The sequence below is a fragment of the Ostrea edulis genome, chromosome 4, assembly GCF_947568905.1.
Source record: "Ostrea edulis chromosome 4, xbOstEdul1.1, whole genome shotgun sequence".
NCBI classification, from domain to species: domain Eukaryota; kingdom Metazoa; phylum Mollusca; class Bivalvia; order Ostreida; family Ostreidae; genus Ostrea; species Ostrea edulis.
The window spans coordinates 4,081,361-4,102,888 of record NC_079167.1 but is presented as its reverse complement, the minus strand read 5'-3'; the positions used below and the strand labels follow the sequence as shown (position 1 = coordinate 4,102,888).

At 34.0% G+C, this 21,528-nt stretch overlaps 2 protein-coding genes across 13 annotated transcripts in view; one reads left to right on the top strand and one right to left on the bottom strand.

Annotated features, from left to right (window-relative positions):
- Positions 1 to 5,631, bottom strand: part of LOC130053931 (stress-activated protein kinase JNK-like) — a 31,351-nt gene extending 25,720 nt beyond the window's left edge. For 7 of the 9 annotated variants that reach the window (XM_056161702.1, XM_056161697.1, XM_056161703.1 and 4 more), the window contains exons 1-2: positions 5,495 to 5,631; positions 354 to 465 (exon numbers count right to left, since the gene is read on the bottom strand). The gene's annotated coding sequence lies outside the window, so the exon portion shown is untranslated. Of the gene's footprint in view, positions 1 to 353; positions 466 to 4,652 lie in introns of all 9 variants that reach the window. The other 2 variants (XM_056161696.1, XM_056161698.1) reach the window with 2 other exon arrangements.
- A 55-nt stretch (positions 5,632 to 5,686) lies between these two features.
- Positions 5,687 to 19,139, top strand: LOC130053930 (rho GTPase-activating protein 24-like). 4 transcript variants are annotated; one of them, XM_056161692.1, is made up of 6 exons: positions 5,687 to 5,805; positions 7,885 to 8,127; positions 8,553 to 8,576; positions 9,974 to 10,096; positions 12,964 to 13,093; positions 15,042 to 19,139. In XM_056161692.1, exons 2-6 carry the CDS (start codon positions 7,893 to 7,895, stop codon positions 16,282 to 16,284), a joined length of 1,755 nt encoding a protein of 584 aa, XP_056017667.1. In that variant the 5' UTR covers positions 5,687 to 5,805; positions 7,885 to 7,892; the 3' UTR covers positions 16,285 to 19,139. The 4 variants fall into 4 exon arrangements, with proteins under 4 accessions (XP_056017667.1, XP_056017670.1, XP_056017668.1 ...); XM_056161693.1 differs by having other exon boundaries at positions 5,721 to 5,964; XM_056161694.1 differs by lacking the exon at positions 5,687 to 5,805 and adding an exon at positions 6,018 to 6,200.
- Positions 19,140 to 21,528: the final 2,389 nt, after the last annotated feature.

The following is a 21,528-nucleotide window of genomic DNA, read 5'->3' as shown; positions in this document are numbered from 1 at the left end:
CTCTTCTGGCCCAGTGGTTCTTGAGAAGATTTTTAAATGACCCCACCCTATTTTTGCATTTTTGTGATTATCTCCCCTTTGAAAGGGACATGGCCCTTCATTTGAACAGACTTGAAAGCCTTTCACCCAAGGATGCTTTTGACTAAGTTTGGTTATAATTGGCCAAGTGGTTCTGGAGAAGAAGTTGAAAATGTAAAAAGTTTACAGATGGACAGACAGACAAGAGGCGATCAGAAAAGCTCACTTGAGCTTTCAGCTCAAGTGAGCTAAAAACTGAAGGCAAGTTTCATCTCACAGAAATTTCTAACATAAAAGTTTGACATTATTTGATATAATACAAAAGGAAATCTAACCAGAATTTAATGTATCTGCACATCAGCGAGTAGCATAAAGGTTTGATGTTGATGAATTTTAGTCTGCATACAATTTCACATCACTTTCAATCACAACCTTTTAGTTTATTTCCTGCAAAAAAAATAATGTCAAATCAGTTTGAAAATGTCAAAAAGGTAATGCTTTAAAGGATTTGAAAAAATTTTGTGGCGGAAGGATTCACTAATCAAAAAGTTCTAATTCTGCATGATATTACAGTTTCTGTTTCATCCAATGTATCATCTATTTTTATACCCCTATACGTGTATTTCAGTTTTATAATTCATGATACAGGTAGTTTAGACTTGGAACTAGTTCAAATGTTGTAATTTATGAACTTGGTTGATATAATTTTTCCAAAAAGAACACCGATTCTTAAAAAAGTTCTAATTAATTTACTCGAAATTTTGTATAAAATCATATTTAGAACACTATAGCTCAATAACAAGCATTGCGACTCTAGTTTTTCTTTTTAATTTCCTATTTCTCCTTCAATGTAGAAATAATAAATACACTTCCCAAAAATTTACATTACTCCAAATGTCAGGTGCGAACCTCTTTAAGTTTTTGTAGTTGTCCAAACTTGCTAGCATTTACAGTTGTAACCATGGTGAATTTAACCATTACCTCACAAACTTTTTTGCCTAACAAAATCTTACTTTATGGTGTAGCATAAGTTACCTCCCTTTTTATATATCAACTTTTCATTAATCATCATGAATATAATAAATAGAATATGGTATAATGTGTACGGGGTTATTTTCGCCCCGTTTTCTTTTTGCCTCTCTAAACTTGCAGACAGTTTCACCCCGTTTTAAATGCGCCAAGACATAGTTGTGTTAAAAGAGAGATGTGAAAGAAACAGTTTCGCCCACTCTTAAATTTGCCCAGTAACGAGGATGAAAGCAACAAAAATACAACGGGGGCGAATATTTCCCTGTACACAGTATTCAAAATGTACCATTTCTAAAACGCATGTTATGAAATATTAACTCTTCTATAATGAAGGAATATTTTGTATTCCCTTGAATGCTTGGGTAGGTACAGATATTGTATACACATACATGTATCTAAAATACTGACTGATTATAAAGGGAAATAACTATTGGGCAACTTTGAAATAACAAAATAACGCATGTCTCTAGCTTTAAGTAAAATAAGATGTGTTTGTATACAAGACTGATGCCCTCATAAGGCAGCAAAGTACATGTAATTCTGGTACCAAAGAAAGGTCTTGTCACAAGGAATACACATGTGAAATATGAAAGCCCTTCAAAAGTTATAGCCAAGGTTAATGTTTTCCAAAAGTAGGTCAAAGCCTATGGTGAAAGTCATGGGGTCCAAAATTCTCGTACCAAAAGAAAGGTCTTGTCACAAGAACTACAAGTATGAAATATGAAATGACCGGATTGGTAAAAATTTAACATTGAATTTCATGACCAATCAGGTTAGCTACCATTTTTTGATGACCCCGACTGTAATATCTAGCGATGCTCGCGTCACAACAAGCTCACTCCAATGATTATATATTTGAATAACGTGATTTGCTCTTCAAACTGAAAACTGATGAGTATAACACATAATGCTTCTTGAACAAGAGGTCCATGGGCCACATCACTCACCTTGGCCCATATTCAAAGATTTTTCCTATATATTCACATGTAAAACTTTGAGCTCCATTGTGGCCCCAACCTACCCACAGGAGCCATGATTTTTGCAAACTTGAATCTGCATTATGTCAGGAAGTTTTCATGTAAATGTAAACTTTTCTGGCCCAGTGGTTCTTGAGAAGATTTTTAAAGATTTACCCTATACATTTGTACATGCAAAACTTTCAAAAAAAATTAATTTTGTGATTATCTCCCCTTTGAAGGGGCATGGTCCTTTATTTGAACCAACTTGAAAGCCCTTCACCCAAGGATGCTTTTGGCCAAGTTTGGCTGAAATTGGCCCAGTGGTTCTGGAGAAGATGTCAAAAATGTGAAAAGTTTACAGATGGATGGACAGACGATGGACAACAAGCAATCAGAAAAGCTCACTTGAGTTTTCAGCTCAGGTGAGCTAAAAATGTCACCGTCACTGCAATATTCTTATGGACAACCTCTTAGATAAAACAAATAAATAGTTTGGAAAGTACCACAAACGCTTTTAAATTCCATTCAAGCTTTCTTATACCTTGGTACATTTTGTTGTGGATAATTGCTTGCTTGAAAGAAAACCAAAACAAAAAACAAAACAAACATTGCAGCTAATATGAAGTCACAATGCACTGTTTACATCGACCACAATATCCACTTTAAATGAATACATGTATCAACACTTTGCGCAAGTTACGTCCCACAGGGTGGTGCAACCCATAAACTTGTATGAAAGCTTGATAATTAAATCAGCTAAAATCCACAGTAATCACATCTTACATTTGGTAAAGAAGGAAAACTTGGTATTTCATTGATTGACCTTTGGCTGACCCAACAAAGGAACGTAACTCGTGGCGAAGTGTTGATACGTTTATAGGTGGATTATATGCCAAAAATTGTGTTACAAGATGTTGTGGGCCTTCGCTCATCTTAAGGGTCACACCGTAAAACATATTTATAGGTTATAGACTTTCTATGGGAAAATATGACGACCGAGTTTTTTGACGCGTAGAGGGACCGAGCTTGCGAGGTCAGCCCGCGACAAAAAATGAGGTCATCATATTTTCCCATACAAAGTCTATAACCTTTTTATTATATCAGTCTTCGAAATTAAGCGGTAGCCCAATGATCATGGTTAGTAAAATCGGGATACCAAAAATTATTAATGAGCATGCCCGGTGGTCCAGTAGATATTTCCAGCGGAGATTATGATTCCACTATTAGAGTGCGATTCCTGGTAGGAAGTCAGTGAAACAACCAGTTCTTACAGAGGAAGAGAAAGTTGGCGATAAGAAGTATGCGGGAAACAAAGCAACAAAGAAAATGATCAGCATGTTTGGCAGAAGAACTGCCCCTGATTTGAATACAATGATGGTCTCGTATTTTGCATCTGGTGCAGAAAGGAAAGCATTGCAAATTGCGAGTTTGTGTCCGGCTTGGATAATTCAGAATTCATTCTGTAAGTGAACACGAAAATAGAAAATGGTGTAAGCATTTTACCCTAAAGTAAAAAACCACAAGCGGCCGGATCAGACGTTCAGAATGTATGATTATTAGTTAACAACCCTAGTTTTTACTTTTTTAGGATAAGAGTGATGATGAAGAACTAGAAGAATTAAAACATTGGAGGATTCCGAAGAATCTGACTGAAATGACAATTAGAAGTTGAAAGAGGGCTTGAACTCTCATCTTAAACTTGTATTGTAATACTTAATAAAAATGTTCAAACTTGAAATTCGAATCATGTTGAATCATTCTTGCATAGCATTTGGGCTAGTAAAATTTTATTTGGGCTACCAAATTTTGCACTCTTACTTGCCCAATGGGCTTGTGGTAAAAATAATTAAGAGCAAAGACTGTCGTGTAAATACTTTCAATTTCATTTAGAAACTAACAATAATTTTATTTTTAACAATTTCTTTATTGGTTTAACTGAGTAAAATATGAAAAACACGAAAAATTTGAAAATAATCGGCGTAGTAACGGCTTGTGTATTGATTGTGACGTAATGTTTGTGGGCCGGAATGTTTCCAGGCCTATATCGTGTGATACACGCCTGCAAACTTTTAAAGAAAAAAAGAAATTGAAAGTATATAATAATAGCGAGCAAAGCTCGCGTTGCGAAGCGACACGACGAGCTCGCTCCAATGATTACGCAATTGAGTCACATGGTTTGCTCTTCATCAGCTGAAAAATGATGGGGACTACCCATAATGCCTCCAGAAAAATGTCGCCGTCACTGCGGTATACTTCATTGACAACCCCGTAGATAAAACAAATAAATAGTTTGGAAAGTACCACAAATGATCTTAAATTCCAAACACGCTTTCCCATAGCTTCGTACATTTTGTTGTGGATAATTGATTGGTTTGAAAGAAAAAAAATATCGCAGCTAATGATGACGTCACAATGCACTGTTTACATCAACTGCGTTATATTTCCCGTGTTAAATGAAATGCCTAAAGTCGTGTTGTAAGATGTCATGGGTCTTTGCTCATCTCAACGGTCACATCGTATACATATTAGAGGGCAAAGCCCTGTCAAGGCCCGAAGGGCCGTGAGAGCGGAGCTCTCCCTATAAGTAACACGTATATACATGTTTAAAAGGAAAATATAGGAAAATAATGAAAAATTAAACCATACCTATGGAACTTGAAAAGTTTGGTACCAATGGTTTCTCCATTTTGAATCTCGTCTACCCTAGTTCACGTCGTTCTGAGATGTTACACATAAAATCCGTAAAAGCCTGTGAATCTTATTTTCTTTAATCACATATAATCACTCCACGATTTACGCCATGTTTTTTGTTGTGGTTCAAACGCTATGTTTGTAAATTTGCTAAATAACGACGCTGAATATGACGTCACAATGTACTGTTTACATTAATTTGTGTTATATTTCCCGCGTTCAATATATAGGCGGATCAAATGTCTAAAATTAGGATGCTTTGATACAGCTCCGTCCGCGTGCTAACTTCGGGTTGTTTTTGTCCAGATTTGGATATAGATACTAATGCCAAATTTTTTTTGCTTCGCCCTCAAACACGGTCACACCGTTAAACATATTATATACTATGGTCATCCACTTGTTCAGAGTAACAGAAGAAGAGAGACTCTGCTCCCCTAGCTGCACTCCATTTGAGAATTGTAAATCTTGAACTTGCACCTTCCTATAACCATAATCAGACTATATTCACTATTTTGATCACATTTCCACATTTGATAAATTAAGCAAACAACTTGGATAATTACACTCAGGTGACCAGACGACATACAAGGTAGGATCTTTCGCCTTTTGATGTACTATTTCCAGTTCAAAATTCATTTTCATGACATTTCCAAGGATTATGTCTCAACTTGATATCTACCAACATTCATGTTGCCATAATTTGACACTCCCATGTCATAAACTGAACACGTTCTAACTATATATCATTGTAAATTTAGAAGAATGCCATCTACATAGCAAAATAAAAACAATTTTACCGAATAACGCCGGGATTTGTTGATCTCCTTTCTATTTGGATGTGTCTGACGTCACGGAATCGGTGGAAAATTAATTATCGGTGAAACGAGATTTTAATTAAGCTTTACTAAATCTCCAAAGTATTTATCAGATGTTATTATTTTAACTATATAGTGACAAAAATATTGTATTTGCCATACTGTAACAAATATTTTTAGTTTCAGTCTATATACTGTAACGTCACAGAAACATGTGCACACAGGAAGTAATATGGAAAGAGGATAATGCCAAAGAGCAGAAAGCCGACAAATGATGTAAAGTTAATTGTAAGGTGTGTACATGGCATTTATTTATGCAAACCGTTATTGTTCACGGTAGTACGATGCAATTGCATGTTTGAGTATTGCTGTCCTCATAGTTTTGTTGTTTGTTTTTTCGTCTGAACTTCCGTGTTTGTCAAACATCAGATCCTGCTTAGCAAACTGCAAAGGTAATTTACGAATGATATTTACCGTACAGAGGAGCACAGTATATCGAATTTTTCTCTATCGTTTTTTATATGAAAGGAAGATCGTTACATGTTTTTTAAAATATTAATCAATAACATGAAAACTAGACTTCAATAAATGATGAAAAGTGTGGACCAAAGGAGTTAAAAGATCCTTGACTTGCATCTGTTTCATAATAGTGGCCACAGATTGGCTGGCGTCCACTGACGATCTTAAGGTATAACATTTGTGTAATGATTTCATTTGCTTTTATGACAGGGCTAATTTAAAGTTCTGAAAGTTAGTGCGTCATCATGCAGGCTATAGTTGTATTTGGCGCACCCATACATTAATCGTGGTCAATAGAATTTACCTGTGATAATAAACGCTTTTAAAATGAGCTTGATTTTCATAACTTTTTAGCTTTATTGCTTCTTTTTTTTGGGGGGGGGGGGGGGGGGGGGGGTCTTTTTGTTTTGTTTTGTTTTTACAGAAAGAGCTTACATGAATATTGAGTCTAATCAAAAGTTCAAGGAATGTTTCAAGCACTTAAACTTATTTTCAAGTCAACAAACTAACGATACTTTGTATCTTTTAGCTGTTATATTTAATTATTTGATACAGAATGAGATATATATCAGCGATTTTTTTCCTTATATAACTGGTACCGATAAACGGTACCATTCCCAATGCCAAAACGTACCATTGATTTTTCCCAATTTTGAGACTAAAAATTCCCAATTCGCTACTTCTTGTTTTGTTCTCTTTTTTTCTTTTCTTTTAGTTAAAATCATTTGCCTTACATTGGTAGAAAATTCCTAATTTGTTCGATTTTGACGCTATTTTTCCCAATTGAATGGGTACCGACAAACTTCCACCAGAGTTCGTTTGCTCACAAACCAAACTCTTCCACTTAGGCATTATGGGATAGCGATTTCTTAGGCCGTGTATACTGTGACGTCACTGTAGAATGATGAAAAAACATAACGTCAAACGTAAACAACTTTCAAAACACGAACGTAAACATCAAGTTCATTATTTTACACAATAATTTGAACAGAGTCTCCCTACTTTTTAATGATCTTTTGATCATTTTATGTTTAAAATAAAATCCATACTTTTATATTAATGCTCTTAATATTAATATCTTCAAACTTTTAACTGCGAACTACTTCTTTAGTGTAATTTGTCTACGTGATAATCGCGGACTCACAATATACAAATCTGTATATTGTGGTGCGTCACATAGGAGAGGTCTATTCGTAGGTGACGTAATGAGGCCTCGACGGGGAGTTTGTGGGTACCGATACCAGTACCAGTGGGTAGAAAAAAATCACTGTATATAATATGCCCTGAACTGTGTATATTCATATGAGAAATCACAATTTTAGGTCCTAGAATACAACAGACAGTGGTTTCCACTTTTATGACAAATAATGAGATACATTAAGAAATCAGAGCAGTTTCCCTGGGTGGTAGTTTTGTAAAGAAAGGTCTGTAACCCTCGTAAAGGGTGGAGAAAAATGTCTGGGTTTGAAGAGAATTACTACAATAACCCTGTTTTCTAGTGTAAACCAGGTTACAAAATTGCCATTGTATTAACTCAGATTCTGAAGAGAAGTGGGGGTATCTGTACTACAGTAACCCTGTTTTCTGTTGTAACCTGGTTACAAAATTGCCATCCGTGGAAACTTCTGATTTCTTACCATATATGCAAATAATCATTTGCTATTAAAATAAATGAATAAGAGTCCCTCCCCAATGTCAGGTATTAATCAGCAGTCAGACTTTTATCAATCATCAATAAATACACTCATTTAAATTGTCAAATTTTACTTATGTCATGGCTTTTTAGTACTAAATGATATCTCTTGATTTGGAATTATATATACCCCTGTGGTACATTTATATGTATTTTTCAGAAGAAAACATGGCTTCGGCCCAACGAAAGCGGACAATACGATGTGGTTGGCTGAAGAAGCAAGGAGGAATGGTGAGAACATGGCACAGACGATGGTTCTGTCTGAACAATGACTTCCTGTTTTATTTTGCCAAAGAGGATGACTCACGTCCATTGGGATGCATATTTCTCCCAGGAAACAGAGTGTCTGAGGTTCCTTTTAACCCCGATGAACCCGAGAAATGTTTATTTGAGATCAGTGCAGGTATGAGACATGTATTTATTTTATGCATTCCTTTATGTACTGAAATTTGTAGTGTAAAAAATAGTTATTGATTGACAATTGTTCGACAAGCTACAGTATCGTTGACACTTAAAATTTTTCTTTTTTCACATTTATATATTCATCCCTTACTGATGTTTACATTTATTGCTCATATTGATACCTAAAGTGTAAAAACACAAATGCATGTATATGATTATCATCATTCATTTCAGAAATATATAGATATTGAACTTGATACATATAGTTTCATATTTGAAGTTATTTATAGATGGAAACAAGCAACATTTTCCTTTTTCCAGTATTCATTTTTATAAACGTTTTTGTACAATTACAAGCATCTATATTATATATATACGTGTATCTGTGTGTGTGTACCATTTGGAATTGTTTATTCTTATTACCAGACGTGTCTTTAATGGATGACCCAGGTGAAGTAATCACACTTCAGTATAATCTGCTTGGATCTGTCTATTTTTTCCTCAGACTTTATTCTTTTCAACTTCATGTTTTACTTCCATATATTCTTGATCAGAATACATTGTATAATTATTTAGTTTGGAGAAACAAGTAGAAAAAATGCAACATCACACACTGTGGACTCTTCAGTTTTCACAGAATACCAGTTTTCATTGTTTTCATTCTTGTGCCAGACCATGAAATCAAGTGATCATTGAAGTACAGATTTTGATCAGAAACTAAGAACTTAGAGTATCTCTCCACAAAATTACATATTTTAAAATGATACAATGTTTTTGACAAATCCATAAAATTTGTTGTAATATGTTGTGTTTTAATAAAAACTTACAATTTGCTAATGCTGATTGTAAGCATTAAAATTTAGCATCATAAAATATTTCCAGTATGCTTCATTTACTGAAACTAGATTCAAGACAGTGATAAAAAAGAATTTTAATTTAACAAGATATTTTTTATACACAAAGTCATTATGTTCAAAATGTGAAGTCTGGGTTTGTCATACATTATAGATTACAAAGTGTTTACATAACAGTATTTTACACTTTATCAGGTGACTATAGTATTGTGTCTTCAATCAAGGATGATTGGAATAGACATATACATGTGCTGACAAAAAAATTGGATCCAAATTATGCCTTGCAGGAGCTTTAAAATGTTGCTCTTGTGCTTTCTCTACAAACACTTAATATTTCAGTACATGTAAAATGAGTGTGATTATTTACACTCAGGCAGTTATTAAGTAAATTACATGCTAGAAAGGCAGGAAGATGAGTCTTTGGTGCCTACTAAGCTTAATTTGACTCTGCAGAATATTCTTCCTATTCAACAAAAAATGTTTCACTTGCTTGCTAAGATCACTTCATTTAACAGATATACTTCATTTATAAATATGCCTGCATGAACTAACATTGTGAGAACAAAACTATCAGCTTTGATGCTAAATAAACAAAATACATAAATTCATCAAAATGGTTGCATCATGTTTTGTAATGTACATCTATGTGTTGTGTATTGTGTTTCATTAAGGTGTAAAGGAAACACCATGAGACATTGAGACTTCACCAACACCTTTAGTATAGACCAGATTATGTGCATATCGTGTACACCATTTTTAACATACATGTTTGTGACACATTAATGTGAATTGAATTATTTTATAATACATGTTGTAGCATCTATAAGAACACTTCTGCATGTAGAGTCATCGTGTTGGATTTTAAGTTTGCTAGTAATTGCTTACAAGATATTTTAGGCTCTTGAAATGTAGATCTCTGGTATTTACACTCTACATGTAGTGATGTTATAAGCACCCATTTATGTGTGTTGAGAATTTTCCATGCAATTTTAGGGAAAGGGCAAGCAAAGATAACTCCTAACCATGAAACATACATCTTGTGGGCGGCAAATGATGAAGAACGACAAAAATGGATCAAAGACATGAGAAAGGTCATGTACTCTTCATTTGGAGGAGGTAAGTTCAATACATGTACTTTTGACCTATGACCTCATGCCTAGTATGAACTGTAAACTTATGTAGATGTGTGGTTTAATGCTACAATAGTCTTACATAATCCTCATTTGGAGGAAGTAAGTTCTATTACAAAGCTAAGAAAAGATACCTTTAGCCTTATTAGTGGCCTCTTACAACAAGGGCAAACTTGTTCCACACAAACTATGTACAGGCGACTTTCAAAAACTTGAAGCCTACAGGACCACAATAAACCTTTGACAAATTGAGTCTGAAAATTGGCACTTTGATGAACCAGTTTTAACTGGATATAATGTGTGAAGGTAGTAAAACTCATAATTTTGTTTTCCCAGGTAATCCATTTAATTTTAAAACTTTATTTCATCTGAAATATATTTTGACATTTTTCTGACCCCTACATTTAAACATGTCAACATGTGATAAAAGTATGTTAACATGCAAGATGACTAAGTGGACATGCCAGGTACCAATCTTTTAGAGAATCTGATTTTAATATTGCTAAATATACTTACTAACGCCAGTATCTGTCATCATACAGGCAATCTTTTAGAGAATCAGATTTTAATATTGTTAAATATACCTACTAACGCCAGTATCTGTCATCATACATGCAATCTTTTAGAGAATCTGATTTTAATATTGCTAAATATACTTACTAACGCCAGTATCTGTCATCATACATGCAATCTTTTAGAGAATCTGATTTTGATATTGCTAAATATACCTACTAACGCCAGTATCTGTCATTACACATGCAATCTTTTACAGAATCTGATTTTAATATTGTTAAATATACCTACTAACGCCAGTATCTGTCATTATACATGCAATCTTTTAGAGAATCTGATTTTGATATTGCTAAATATACCTACTAACGCCAGTATCTGTCATTATACATAAACATGGTACAGGGTCTGAGGTGTAGCACCTGACGACGACCTCAAAATTCTTACTACAACACACTTCAACTTCACTATGTTGGTGCATTTGGGAGGTGTTGGAGGGTGAGGCTGGATCGCAATCTTTTTAGAGAATCTGATTTTAATATTGTTAAATATACCTACTAACGCCAGTATCTGTCATCATACATGCAATCTTTTAGAGAATCTGATTTTAATATTGTTAAATATACCTACTAACGCCAGTATCTGTCATCATACATGCAATCTTTTAGAGAATCTGATTTTAATATTGTTAAATATACCTACTAACGCCAGTATCTGTCATTATACAGGCAATCTTTTAGAGAATCTGATTTTAATATTGCTAAATATACTTACTAACGCCAGTATCTGTCATTATACATGCAATCTTTTAGAGAATCTGATTTTAATATTGTTAAATATACCTACTAACGCCAGTATCTGTCATTACACATGCAATCTTTTAGAGAATCTGATTTTAATATTGTTAAATATACTTACTAACGCCAGTATCTGTCATTATACATGCAAGATTCAAAACATAATTAAGTTGACATGCAACTTGCATTTATTTATGTCAACACGCCATGTAATTAGTCATGTACTTATTGAAAATAAAAAAATTGTTGATTAAGCTAGTGAAAGTCATTGCTATGAAGTATTGTTACTTTTCACTTCCATCATAGCTTTATAGTAAACCAAGGGGATTTTCTGAAATAGTTTGAAAATTAGTTTAATCCCATGAATTAAAACCTAAACCAGTTTATATATAACAAAATCACACTATCAGCCATACTAAAAGTTTTCAGTGTGAATATGTGGGGTAAGGAGAATAGAAATTGTTTACTATTGTATGTCTTTGTCCCTAGGGGGTTAAGGAGATTAATCAAAAAATGATGCAATGTTAAAAAAAAATTCTTCCTTACTCCCAGATGTCCAGCAGACAAACTTTGTGCATAGTTATGAGCCAAAATGTGAAAATCATGGTTCTTCTGCCAAGTGTCTTGATAGGATGGGGTTCTATGGCTCATATAGTTTACATACTTTATGTCTTTTGGAATCTTCTTGACTTTTGGACATAAAAAGACTAAGCATAGTTTATGGTAATAATGAATAGACTTGTCTTTACATCAGCTAAGTGTCTGATTCGCTTACTCTCATCGGACACTTGGCTTGCGAAGATGTTGTCTTTACTGAAATTGTGATTCTTGGAATCATGACCCATGGAATTTAATGCTAGAGTATGATTTATAATGCTCATATAGCCGAAATGCATTCAATGTTTAAAGATCTTCTTCTAGTTCTGAAAATCTAGCATATAAAATGAGTGAAACTTATGTTGAGCTTGGACATCTTTCTTCATGGTCCATGGGTTGTGTTTCATAAATTTATGACTCCCATTGGAGGGATAGTAGAAGTTCATACTTGACACAGAAATTGATGACCAAATAGTGTGTTTTTACCTGGATGGTCAATAGGTCAAGGTCACTGGTAAAAATGTTAGAAATATTTGTTGTAGATCTAATGGATAGAGGAAGCTCATACTTGAGAAAGAGGTTGTTTATTACCAAACAATTTAATGTGACCTTGATCCATGGTCAGTTAGACAAATCAAAGTTATCAATAAAATAAGAAATATTTCTGTAGGACATAATGTCAATGAAAGTCCAACAAAAACCTGACAACATCCAGTTTTCAGGGTTTGTAAGATGCATTCATTGCACCATTGGAAAACTTTAATTGTGTGAGACTCATGTGACCAATCAAGGCCCATGCACCTCTTGTTTAGTTTTCAACAGACTTTGCTTGATTTGAAAGTATTGCTAAGAGGAAGTCTTTCTGCAGTATTGTGATTGAAAGTTGATGAGATTAGTAAAGATCATTTTCAGTTACATGCACTACTTCATTTTTTTTTCTTTCTGTCAGCTATATTTGGACAAAGTTTAGAAGAAACGATGGCCTATGAACACAAACTCAATAGGAAAATGCCTTATATCATGGAGCAGTGTGTCAATTTCTTGACAGAGAATGGACTAGATGTAGAAGGCATTTTTAGGTTTGTAGTCTACAAACAAATACAATAAAACCTGCTTATTGCTAAGATGGTACATGCTATTATAATGCATGTACTTATGTAATTTTGTGCTTTTAACTATATTTTTAAAATGCAAAACTATAGCTAAAAGTTCCTTGATGTTTTATATTGAAATTATACATTTATATGTATGTAGAATATTAGTTTCATTTAATGTAAGAGAAAAAAGTTGTTTCTAACTTTTGTTTCATACACTCACAAAACCCTCAATCATCACCTCTAGTGCTATGTAGAACCCTTAATCATTGCCTCTAGTGCTAGGTAGAACCCTTATTCATTGCCTCTAGTGCTAGGTAGAACCCTTAATCATTGCCTCTAATGCTAGGTAGAACCCTTAATCATTGCCTCTAATGCTAGGTAGAACCCTTAATCATTGCCTCTAGTGCTATGGGATGTTTATATGTTATGATTTCACCATCAGTCAAAGTTGACAATTGGTAGTAGTGTTGAAAAATTGAAAAAATTTCATAATCGATAATCGGTCATAATCGGAAGAACTGTTTCAATCAATGATCGATATAATCGGTATTTACATGTAGTTAATAAATATTTATTATTTTGGGGGTTATTTCTATTTAGTTTTATGGATATGTGCAGCATACACACTAGCTGGTGTCACTGAATTCCCACTTTTCAATGTGGAGTCCACTCTGACCCTCCCCCGCACATGTCTCGATATAAAAGCGGGATTAACAGTCATATGAATCTTGGATTAGATATTTTAAAAATTAGTGTACAGGCAACAATCGATTATAAAAATTAGAATTGATAATCAGAATTGAAGAGCCAAAAATGATCGACAATCAATTGTCGGTGATAATCGTTTAATCACTAATCGTCTTACCTATTTAGTGTAGTAATACATCATGTTGAATTGCTATTTATCAGTGTAATAGACAACTTGATATTTCGTTGTGACTCGTCATCTTGAAAAGTTTTTCAACAAAACAGCTTTCATATTTTATACAAAGGTAGTTGATCATTAAAAAAAGATGCCTACATATTGTTTTATCATGAGGTCAAAGGTGAAGATCACAACAGGCCATTCCACGAAGTTTACTATGCTTATAACTTTTATATTTCATACAAAACTAGTTGATCCTGCATTTGAACTTGGAATTGCAGTTTTGGAAAAAGAACATAGTCACTCCTCTTTTGGCATTACAAACCTTGAATTTTATGTCATTAGCACTAGTTCAAAAATGTATTCAGGTCACCTTGTCTGGAAGTTGAAGTGAGCTTTTCTGATCAAAGTTTGTCCATGATCCGTCTGTAAAATTTCACATTTTCAACTTTTTCTCAAGATAAACCAATTTCAACCAAACTTGGCACAAAGCAAAATGGTACAAGACATTCAAGTTTACCAGTATTCAAATGAAGGGATAGGATTAAGAAATAGTGAAAACATGATGGGTATTTGATTTTGTTTCTAAAAGAATAACTGTACTGGAGTGAAAAAAAACTTGCATGACAGCTTCTTTTTAGAAATGTATAAGGAAGGTTTAAGTTTGTTTTAAAAATCATGATCCCATGGGCTAGAGAGGCCTCAACAGGGGTTTAAACAGAACAATTACAAAGGTACAGTTTTCAAATCAATTTGCAAGCAGTCAAGAATAAAGTTTTTTCACATCATGATCCCAGGGTTCAGGGTGGACCACAAATGGGGGTTAAATGGGAATACCAGGGGATACAATTTGTCACATTGTTGTGCAAGCATTTCCATGTGTTGTACACACTGGGACCAAGCCTACAAATTGATATTCAATATTTTTATGGAGAGAATGCAACTGCTCAGGTGAGCGACCTAGCTCATGGGTTTCTTGTTAAGCTGTTAGATTTAGTCAGTCTGATTTAGATAGACCATTCAGCAATTGCATTACATGTACTGATGCAGTGTATTGTATTTCAGATTACCTGGTCGGAATTTGCTGATAAAGGAACTAAAAGAACGATTTGACTCTGCAGAACGTGTTGTTTTTGATATTGAGGAGGTAGATGTACATACTGTAGCCTCCTTGTTAAAACTCTATCTCAGAGAACTACCTCAGTCAGTGATACCAGCAGAGTACTACCAGAAGTTTATGAACATTGCCCTCAGATTTCAGGGGGCACAGGCACCTGAAGATAAGCAGAAAGCCATTGTTGATTTACAACTCTCCATAACTGAGATCCCTTCAGATAATTTTAATGTTTTGTCCTTCTTATGTAAATTTTTGGCTCTTGTCGGCAGAAATTCAGACGTCAACAAGATGACTGTACTGAATATTGCTACAGTGTTTGGACCAAATATCATTCGAAATGTCTCTGAAGCAGACAGTGCAGAGTTGCTCATGGCAACAGCTGATATTACCCAACAGCTAGTCTTTATGATGATTGAGTACGAAAAAGAAGTGTTTGTGGAAAAACAGTTAGAAGCTGTACCAATTGGCAACCTATTGGACCTAGAGACCGAGGACAGCACTATTGCTCTCAAGCCAACTTCGCTCAATCTCATGGACTGCATCACTAGGGAATTATATGGTACAAATGTCTCAACAAATGTTGAGAATTTTCAAAACCTGGATTTTAATCAGTTATCTTTGGATCGTGAATCTATTTCCCCTGGTGTAGAGGAAAAGCCTGTTCCTCCTGTGAGGAGGAAGAGAGTCAGCAACAGACATGGCAACAACAGAAGGGTGGTGATGTCCCAGGTTACAGATGAACTAGAAACCCATTTTCCAGTCGACCAAGAATCAGAACCTGTGATTCCAGAGTCAAAATCTACAGAGTCAGAGTTACCTAATGGCCAGTCAGGGGAGGAAATCCCTGAACAAGAGGAGGATGTTAACACCAAGTGTCATCGTTTAGAAAGGGAAAATAAGTATCTGCAGGAGACTAGTGTGAAGCAGGGAGTGAAGATAAATGAAATGCAAATGAAAATAACAAGACTTGAAAGGTACATCAAGGAACTGACAACAAGTAACTCAGTTATTGTACAAAGATATGAGACCAGAATTTCTACCATGGACAATGCCCATAGAACTTCTGTGAAAACACTCCAAGACAAATTGGCTGCCGAGAAGAAATCCACAGATGAAGCAGTCAAGCGTGTCATGATTTTGCAGTCTCAGCTTCAGCATTATAACTTGAAGTTTGGTGAACTACCCGATTAATTTTCGGAAAGTGAACCATTGAGTTGGGGTGGAATTACAGTTAACAAAACTTTGTAGTGTAGCCAGTGAATTACTGTACAGTGTTTGCATAGAAAACAAAAAAGTGAATGTTATGTAGCCCCTAACTACATGCAAATCTGCTTTATGATGGAACTCCATCACCAATATCTATATTTTAGATTAAAGTAACAGTTGTTGGGCCTAACATTGTACTAAATTTTGCTTGGGTTGACATTTGCATTTTTTCTTTAAAAATCTTGCAAATCTATGGTGTGGAACTTTATACCTGGCATATATAAGGTTCTTTATTTACTATTTTCCTTCTGTGATGAATCAGTTTATGACAAAATAAAATTTATTTTATTTTTTTCTAGAAATTTTAAGAATATGCCCCTCTGTATAGCCTATTTTTACTGTCTCCTGCTCTGTAGTGTATCTGAGAATGGCATTACAACATTACAAACATACTTTGACCATTACTTTATCTCCTGTTTATAAACAGGATGGTGCACACTATTAGTACATGTATTTCTTTGTTCATACTATCAGTAGTATTTGTAATCACAAATGAAAGTAGGTCCATATAATATCCATGATGTTCACAAATCAAAGTCCAGATATTGTTCTATGTAATATATGCAATCATGATATAATTTTCTGTGTCATTGATGACCCTGCAAATGAGATTACGTATCCCAGTACATGTGTACTGGATATCAAATCTCCACATGTAACCAACCTTTTTCTTATCATGCTAAATTTTTGTTTGTATTCTGTTTTACAAGTTCTTATTTCACACAAAATTTTAAATATCTGAGCCACCAGAACACTCGAGAAATCACTCATGATATGTATACCAATTACGGTACACAACTTACTAACTATGTAAAATTTTATACTAGTAAACAGAAATAATTAACATGTACTAATATTGCAATATATATTTATTTATTGTAAAACTCTTTCTGCTCCAGTTTATGTACTATACATGTTTATTGAAGGACTTCTCAGCAATTTATAAATTGAAGTTTCTTCAAGGAATCACTTTCTTTTCTCTTACGTTTTGCTCATAATACTCCTTATAGAACAAATATACTTTTGTTTACTTTTCTGACAATAGCAATATCAACTGCAATATCCTTGCCATTGTAGCAAGACAAGATATTTAAGTACAACATTCATCAAGTATATGTTGTTATATTATCAATCTAATCTACTGTAAGTGCCAATTCAAGTCACTTGATTTACTCCAGTGACACATTGTGACCTGTTCCTGTTTGTTGTGCAGTGTGTGTCATCCATCATCTTTGAACATTTTTTTTTTTTGGAAACTTCTCAACCAATTTAAATTTGTAGTATCTATGGATGTAGTAGAACAAAAATTGTTACTCTCAAGGTTCATGCCCCCTGAGGATCGAGGCCGATACATGTACTTCCAATAGTAGTGTTGTGCATGTTTATCTTTAAAGATCTTCCATATTCCACACATCTAGAAAGCAGACCGAGTGCATAAATACAATCACAAGGGCTAAGCCAGTTTGGACCCGCACTCTGTGATACTATATATATATTTATGGTATCACAAAGTTCGGGCCCAAACGGGCTTAACCCCTGTGAATACAATGAACAAGGAAGTCTCTACCGAAACCATGAAATTAATAGCCCCTGGATGAGAAGTTCAAACCTTAAAGTAGGGCTAGAAATTAGTCACATTGTAAAATTGCATTTTAATAAAATCTTCTCCATTTCTGAACATGTAACATATTCAAACTTGGATTCTTAAACATGTAACATTCAAACTAGGTGTGTATAGTGATAATTAGCAGAAACAAAACACCAAAATTGTGAAATTCTTGATCCCCTGAGGGGATTCAGGCTATAAGGTGGTAAATAAATTAGTCATATAATGAAAATGCATTTTTTTAAATATTTAAATTAAAAGTATTTTACTGGTGAATATGAAGCAAACTAGATGAATAGTTTTCATGAGCAAAAAGGATTTGACAAGAACAGAAATTCATGGTACAAGTGTCAGGAGTTTGGCCCCTTGGGTTGGGTTGGGTTACGGTATATTGGTCACTTCTTGTAAATGCATTTAAAATCTTTACAAGAAATCTTATTTACTCCTAGACATGCAGCATTCAGAGTGGGTGTGTAATAACTAAGTGTATTTCTCCTGTGTATGTGGTAAATCTTAAAGTTTCTTAATATTAATGTTATGAAGTGATTTAGAATGATTATCAATCAAAGCGAACACAACAAGCTTATTCAGTTATCTTGGGGATGGGATGAAAAATGAGATGGGGTCACAACATGCAATTTAGAATTGTTGGAAATTTTTATGGGAAAAAGAATACTGATATTTCAAAGAATATCGCCTTTGACTGAAATGAAAATGTGGTCCTGTAGTTGCTAGATGAAAGGCCCTCTTAGTGCTTGTACCAAGAGCAACGTACTTATATAAGTTGAGTTTCTTGTGGTATGGTACTCAGGTAACCGTTTAGGCCCATGAACCTGTTACATGTAACAGGTGCTAAGGTCGTGTTATGTATATGCTACAGAAGCATACTAGCACTAGAACAATTTATCTACTTTTCTGTTCAACTGATTTTTCTCCACTCTGTTGATTCTTCAAGTTTAAACTTTTTCACAATCACAATCAATTTTTGTGCTCAAGACTTTGGTTTTCATAAGCTAATGTGATGTTGATTTACTTGTGACTTTTTGTCTGTGCAATTGTCTTTGCAATTTTTCTTTGGCTGTTACATTATTTGACTTTGGTGCTGATACTTATTAACATTATTTCTTTTCTTGTTATCAAAACGATTTTGATTAAAGTCGATAAAATATGAGAATACCATACATTTTGATTTTCTGAGGGCCAAGTATTCCAGCCAGCTAGAGGTTAAGTGGCAACACTCTTATTCTGTGTTATCAAGTACATATAATGTGTTGTTTTTATTTCACTTGAGCTTTGCTCAAGTGAGGTTTTCTTATCACTTTTTGTACGTTGTCCGTCCATAAACTTTTAACATTTTCAACTTCTTTTCCAGAACCAGAGAGCTAGTTTCAGCCAAACTTGCCACAAAGCATTCTTCATAAAGAGGATTCAAGTTTGTTCAAATGAAGTGTCATGCCCTTTTTGTCGCCCACCGCGACACGGAAGGCAATATAGAAATACCGGTGTTTGTACGTCTGTCCGTCACACTTGACACAATTCCTCGGAAACCGCTTAACCGATTTTGTAGGATTGTTTGTCACCATATTGTGCAGCCATTTTGATTTGACAAATTTTACAGGAGTTATGGGACTTTATCAAATTTGTACATAACACCTTGTGGATGCATCTCCTTGGAAACCGCTCAACGGATTTTGTTCAAATTTTGTAGGATTGTTAGTCATCATGTATAGTCATATTGCGAAGCAATTTGATTCGACAAAGAGCAAGGTACATGAAGGCCCAAATTTCGCCACAAAATTAGGATAAATTTAAAATGTGGTTTCACTTGGTTTAATCATTATGATTATGCACTAGGGCATTGTCCCTGATGATACATGTGGAAATTAGTGACGTAATATGTTCTGTGACGTCATTTTCCTTATCTCAGATTGACATGATTTACCGAAATCGCGGAAATTAGCCGTTTTTTATGCCTTTGAAACCATTTTTAAGATCGAGCACATGCAACAACCACAAAGATGTTTTGTGTACAAATTATTCATGTTGAAAGTCAGTAATGAGCAAAATTTCGACTTGGTTGATAAATGAGCAGACTATCCCGCGTTCATCTGTAATACAAATTTCAACGTTGATGGTGTTCATATATACAAGTTTAATGAATAAATAATATGCATATGTACAGCATATTAAATTTTATAAGACTCTACGTAGTTTGCATTGAAGAAGATAGTGTGTAATCAGAGAATTGGAATCTTCGACACATATATTTCCGATTCCAATTTTACTCGTTTTATGTTTGATATAGATACGCAATGATATCAACGCAATTAATGTAACACATGGCAAAGTTAAATAACATATTCTTTTTTATCATAGATAGTTTCTGATATGAATTATCCCTCTAAATTGGTGTGCATACATTGTGCCGGCTACAATGTGTATCCAATACATGTCTAAATATGCCTTGCCAGTCATAATATTCTAACGTACATGTAGGCTAATTATAACTTATTGGGTATGTTGCATATGTAATTTCAAATGCTATTGTAATATTGTATGTCAGACACATCTAATGATTGTCCATCTGAATAAAAAAAACACTCATATGGAGTGCCAAATTAACATAAACTCAAATAATTGACTACAGAAGATATCTTCAATTATTTGAAGATATCAATTCATTTGATGCGCGCAACAATTGAATTAAAGATCTCTTCAAATAATTAATGATATCTTCAATTCTGAATTATTGCGCGCATTAATTCAATTGATGATAGCATTAATTCTTCAGCTGAATTGATGCGCGCTTTAATTGAATTAATGATCTCTTCAAATGAATTAATGATATCAACAATTGAATTGATGCGCGCTACATTTCAATTGAAGAGAGCAATAATTGATATAATGCGCACATTAAATCAATTGATGAGAGCAATAATTGAATTGATGCGCGCATTAATTAATTTGATGAGAACAATAATTGATTTAATGCGCGCAATATATCTTTAATTCATTTGAAGAGAGCAATAATTCTTTTAGAGAGAGCAACTATATAATTAAAGATATCTTCAATTCAACATATCCACAATTGAATTAATGATATCTTGAATTGAATTGTTGCTCTCTCTAAAAGAATTGATGCGCGCATTAATTCCTTGTGCAAAAGCATTGTTAATGATTTAAAGATATCTTCAATTTAATTAAAGAGATCATCAAATTATTTACACCGAGCTCTAAATTAATTATTGCGAGCAATAATTCTACTAGATTGATGTTCTCATCAATTGAATTGAAGAGAGCAATAATAGATTTGATGAGCGCATTAATTCAATTATTGCTCTCTTCAATTCAGTTGATGTGCGCATTAATTCAATTGATGAGAGCAATAATTGAATTGAAGCGCGCATTAATTAATTTGATGAGAGCAATAATTGATTTAATGCGCGCATTAATTCAATTAAAGAGACTAATAATTGAATTGATGATATCTTCAAATAGTTTATGTTAATTTGGTGCTCCATACACTCATGATACATAATATGTATGTTATTAAGTAAGAATTT

Bases quoted from the DNA above. Each gene is read 5' to 3' on its own strand.
- LOC130053930 (XM_056161692.1), top strand. From the start codon at position 7,893: ATGGCTTCGGCCCAACGAAAGCGGACAATACGATGTGGTTGGCTGAAG. The intron at 10,097-12,963 runs GTAAGTTCAATA...TCTTTCTGTCAG, and splicing joins GTACTCTTCATTTGGAGGAG to CTATATTTGGACAAAGTTTA. The intron at 13,094-15,041 runs GTTTGTAGTCTA...ATTGTATTTCAG, and splicing joins GATGTAGAAGGCATTTTTAG to ATTACCTGGTCGGAATTTGC.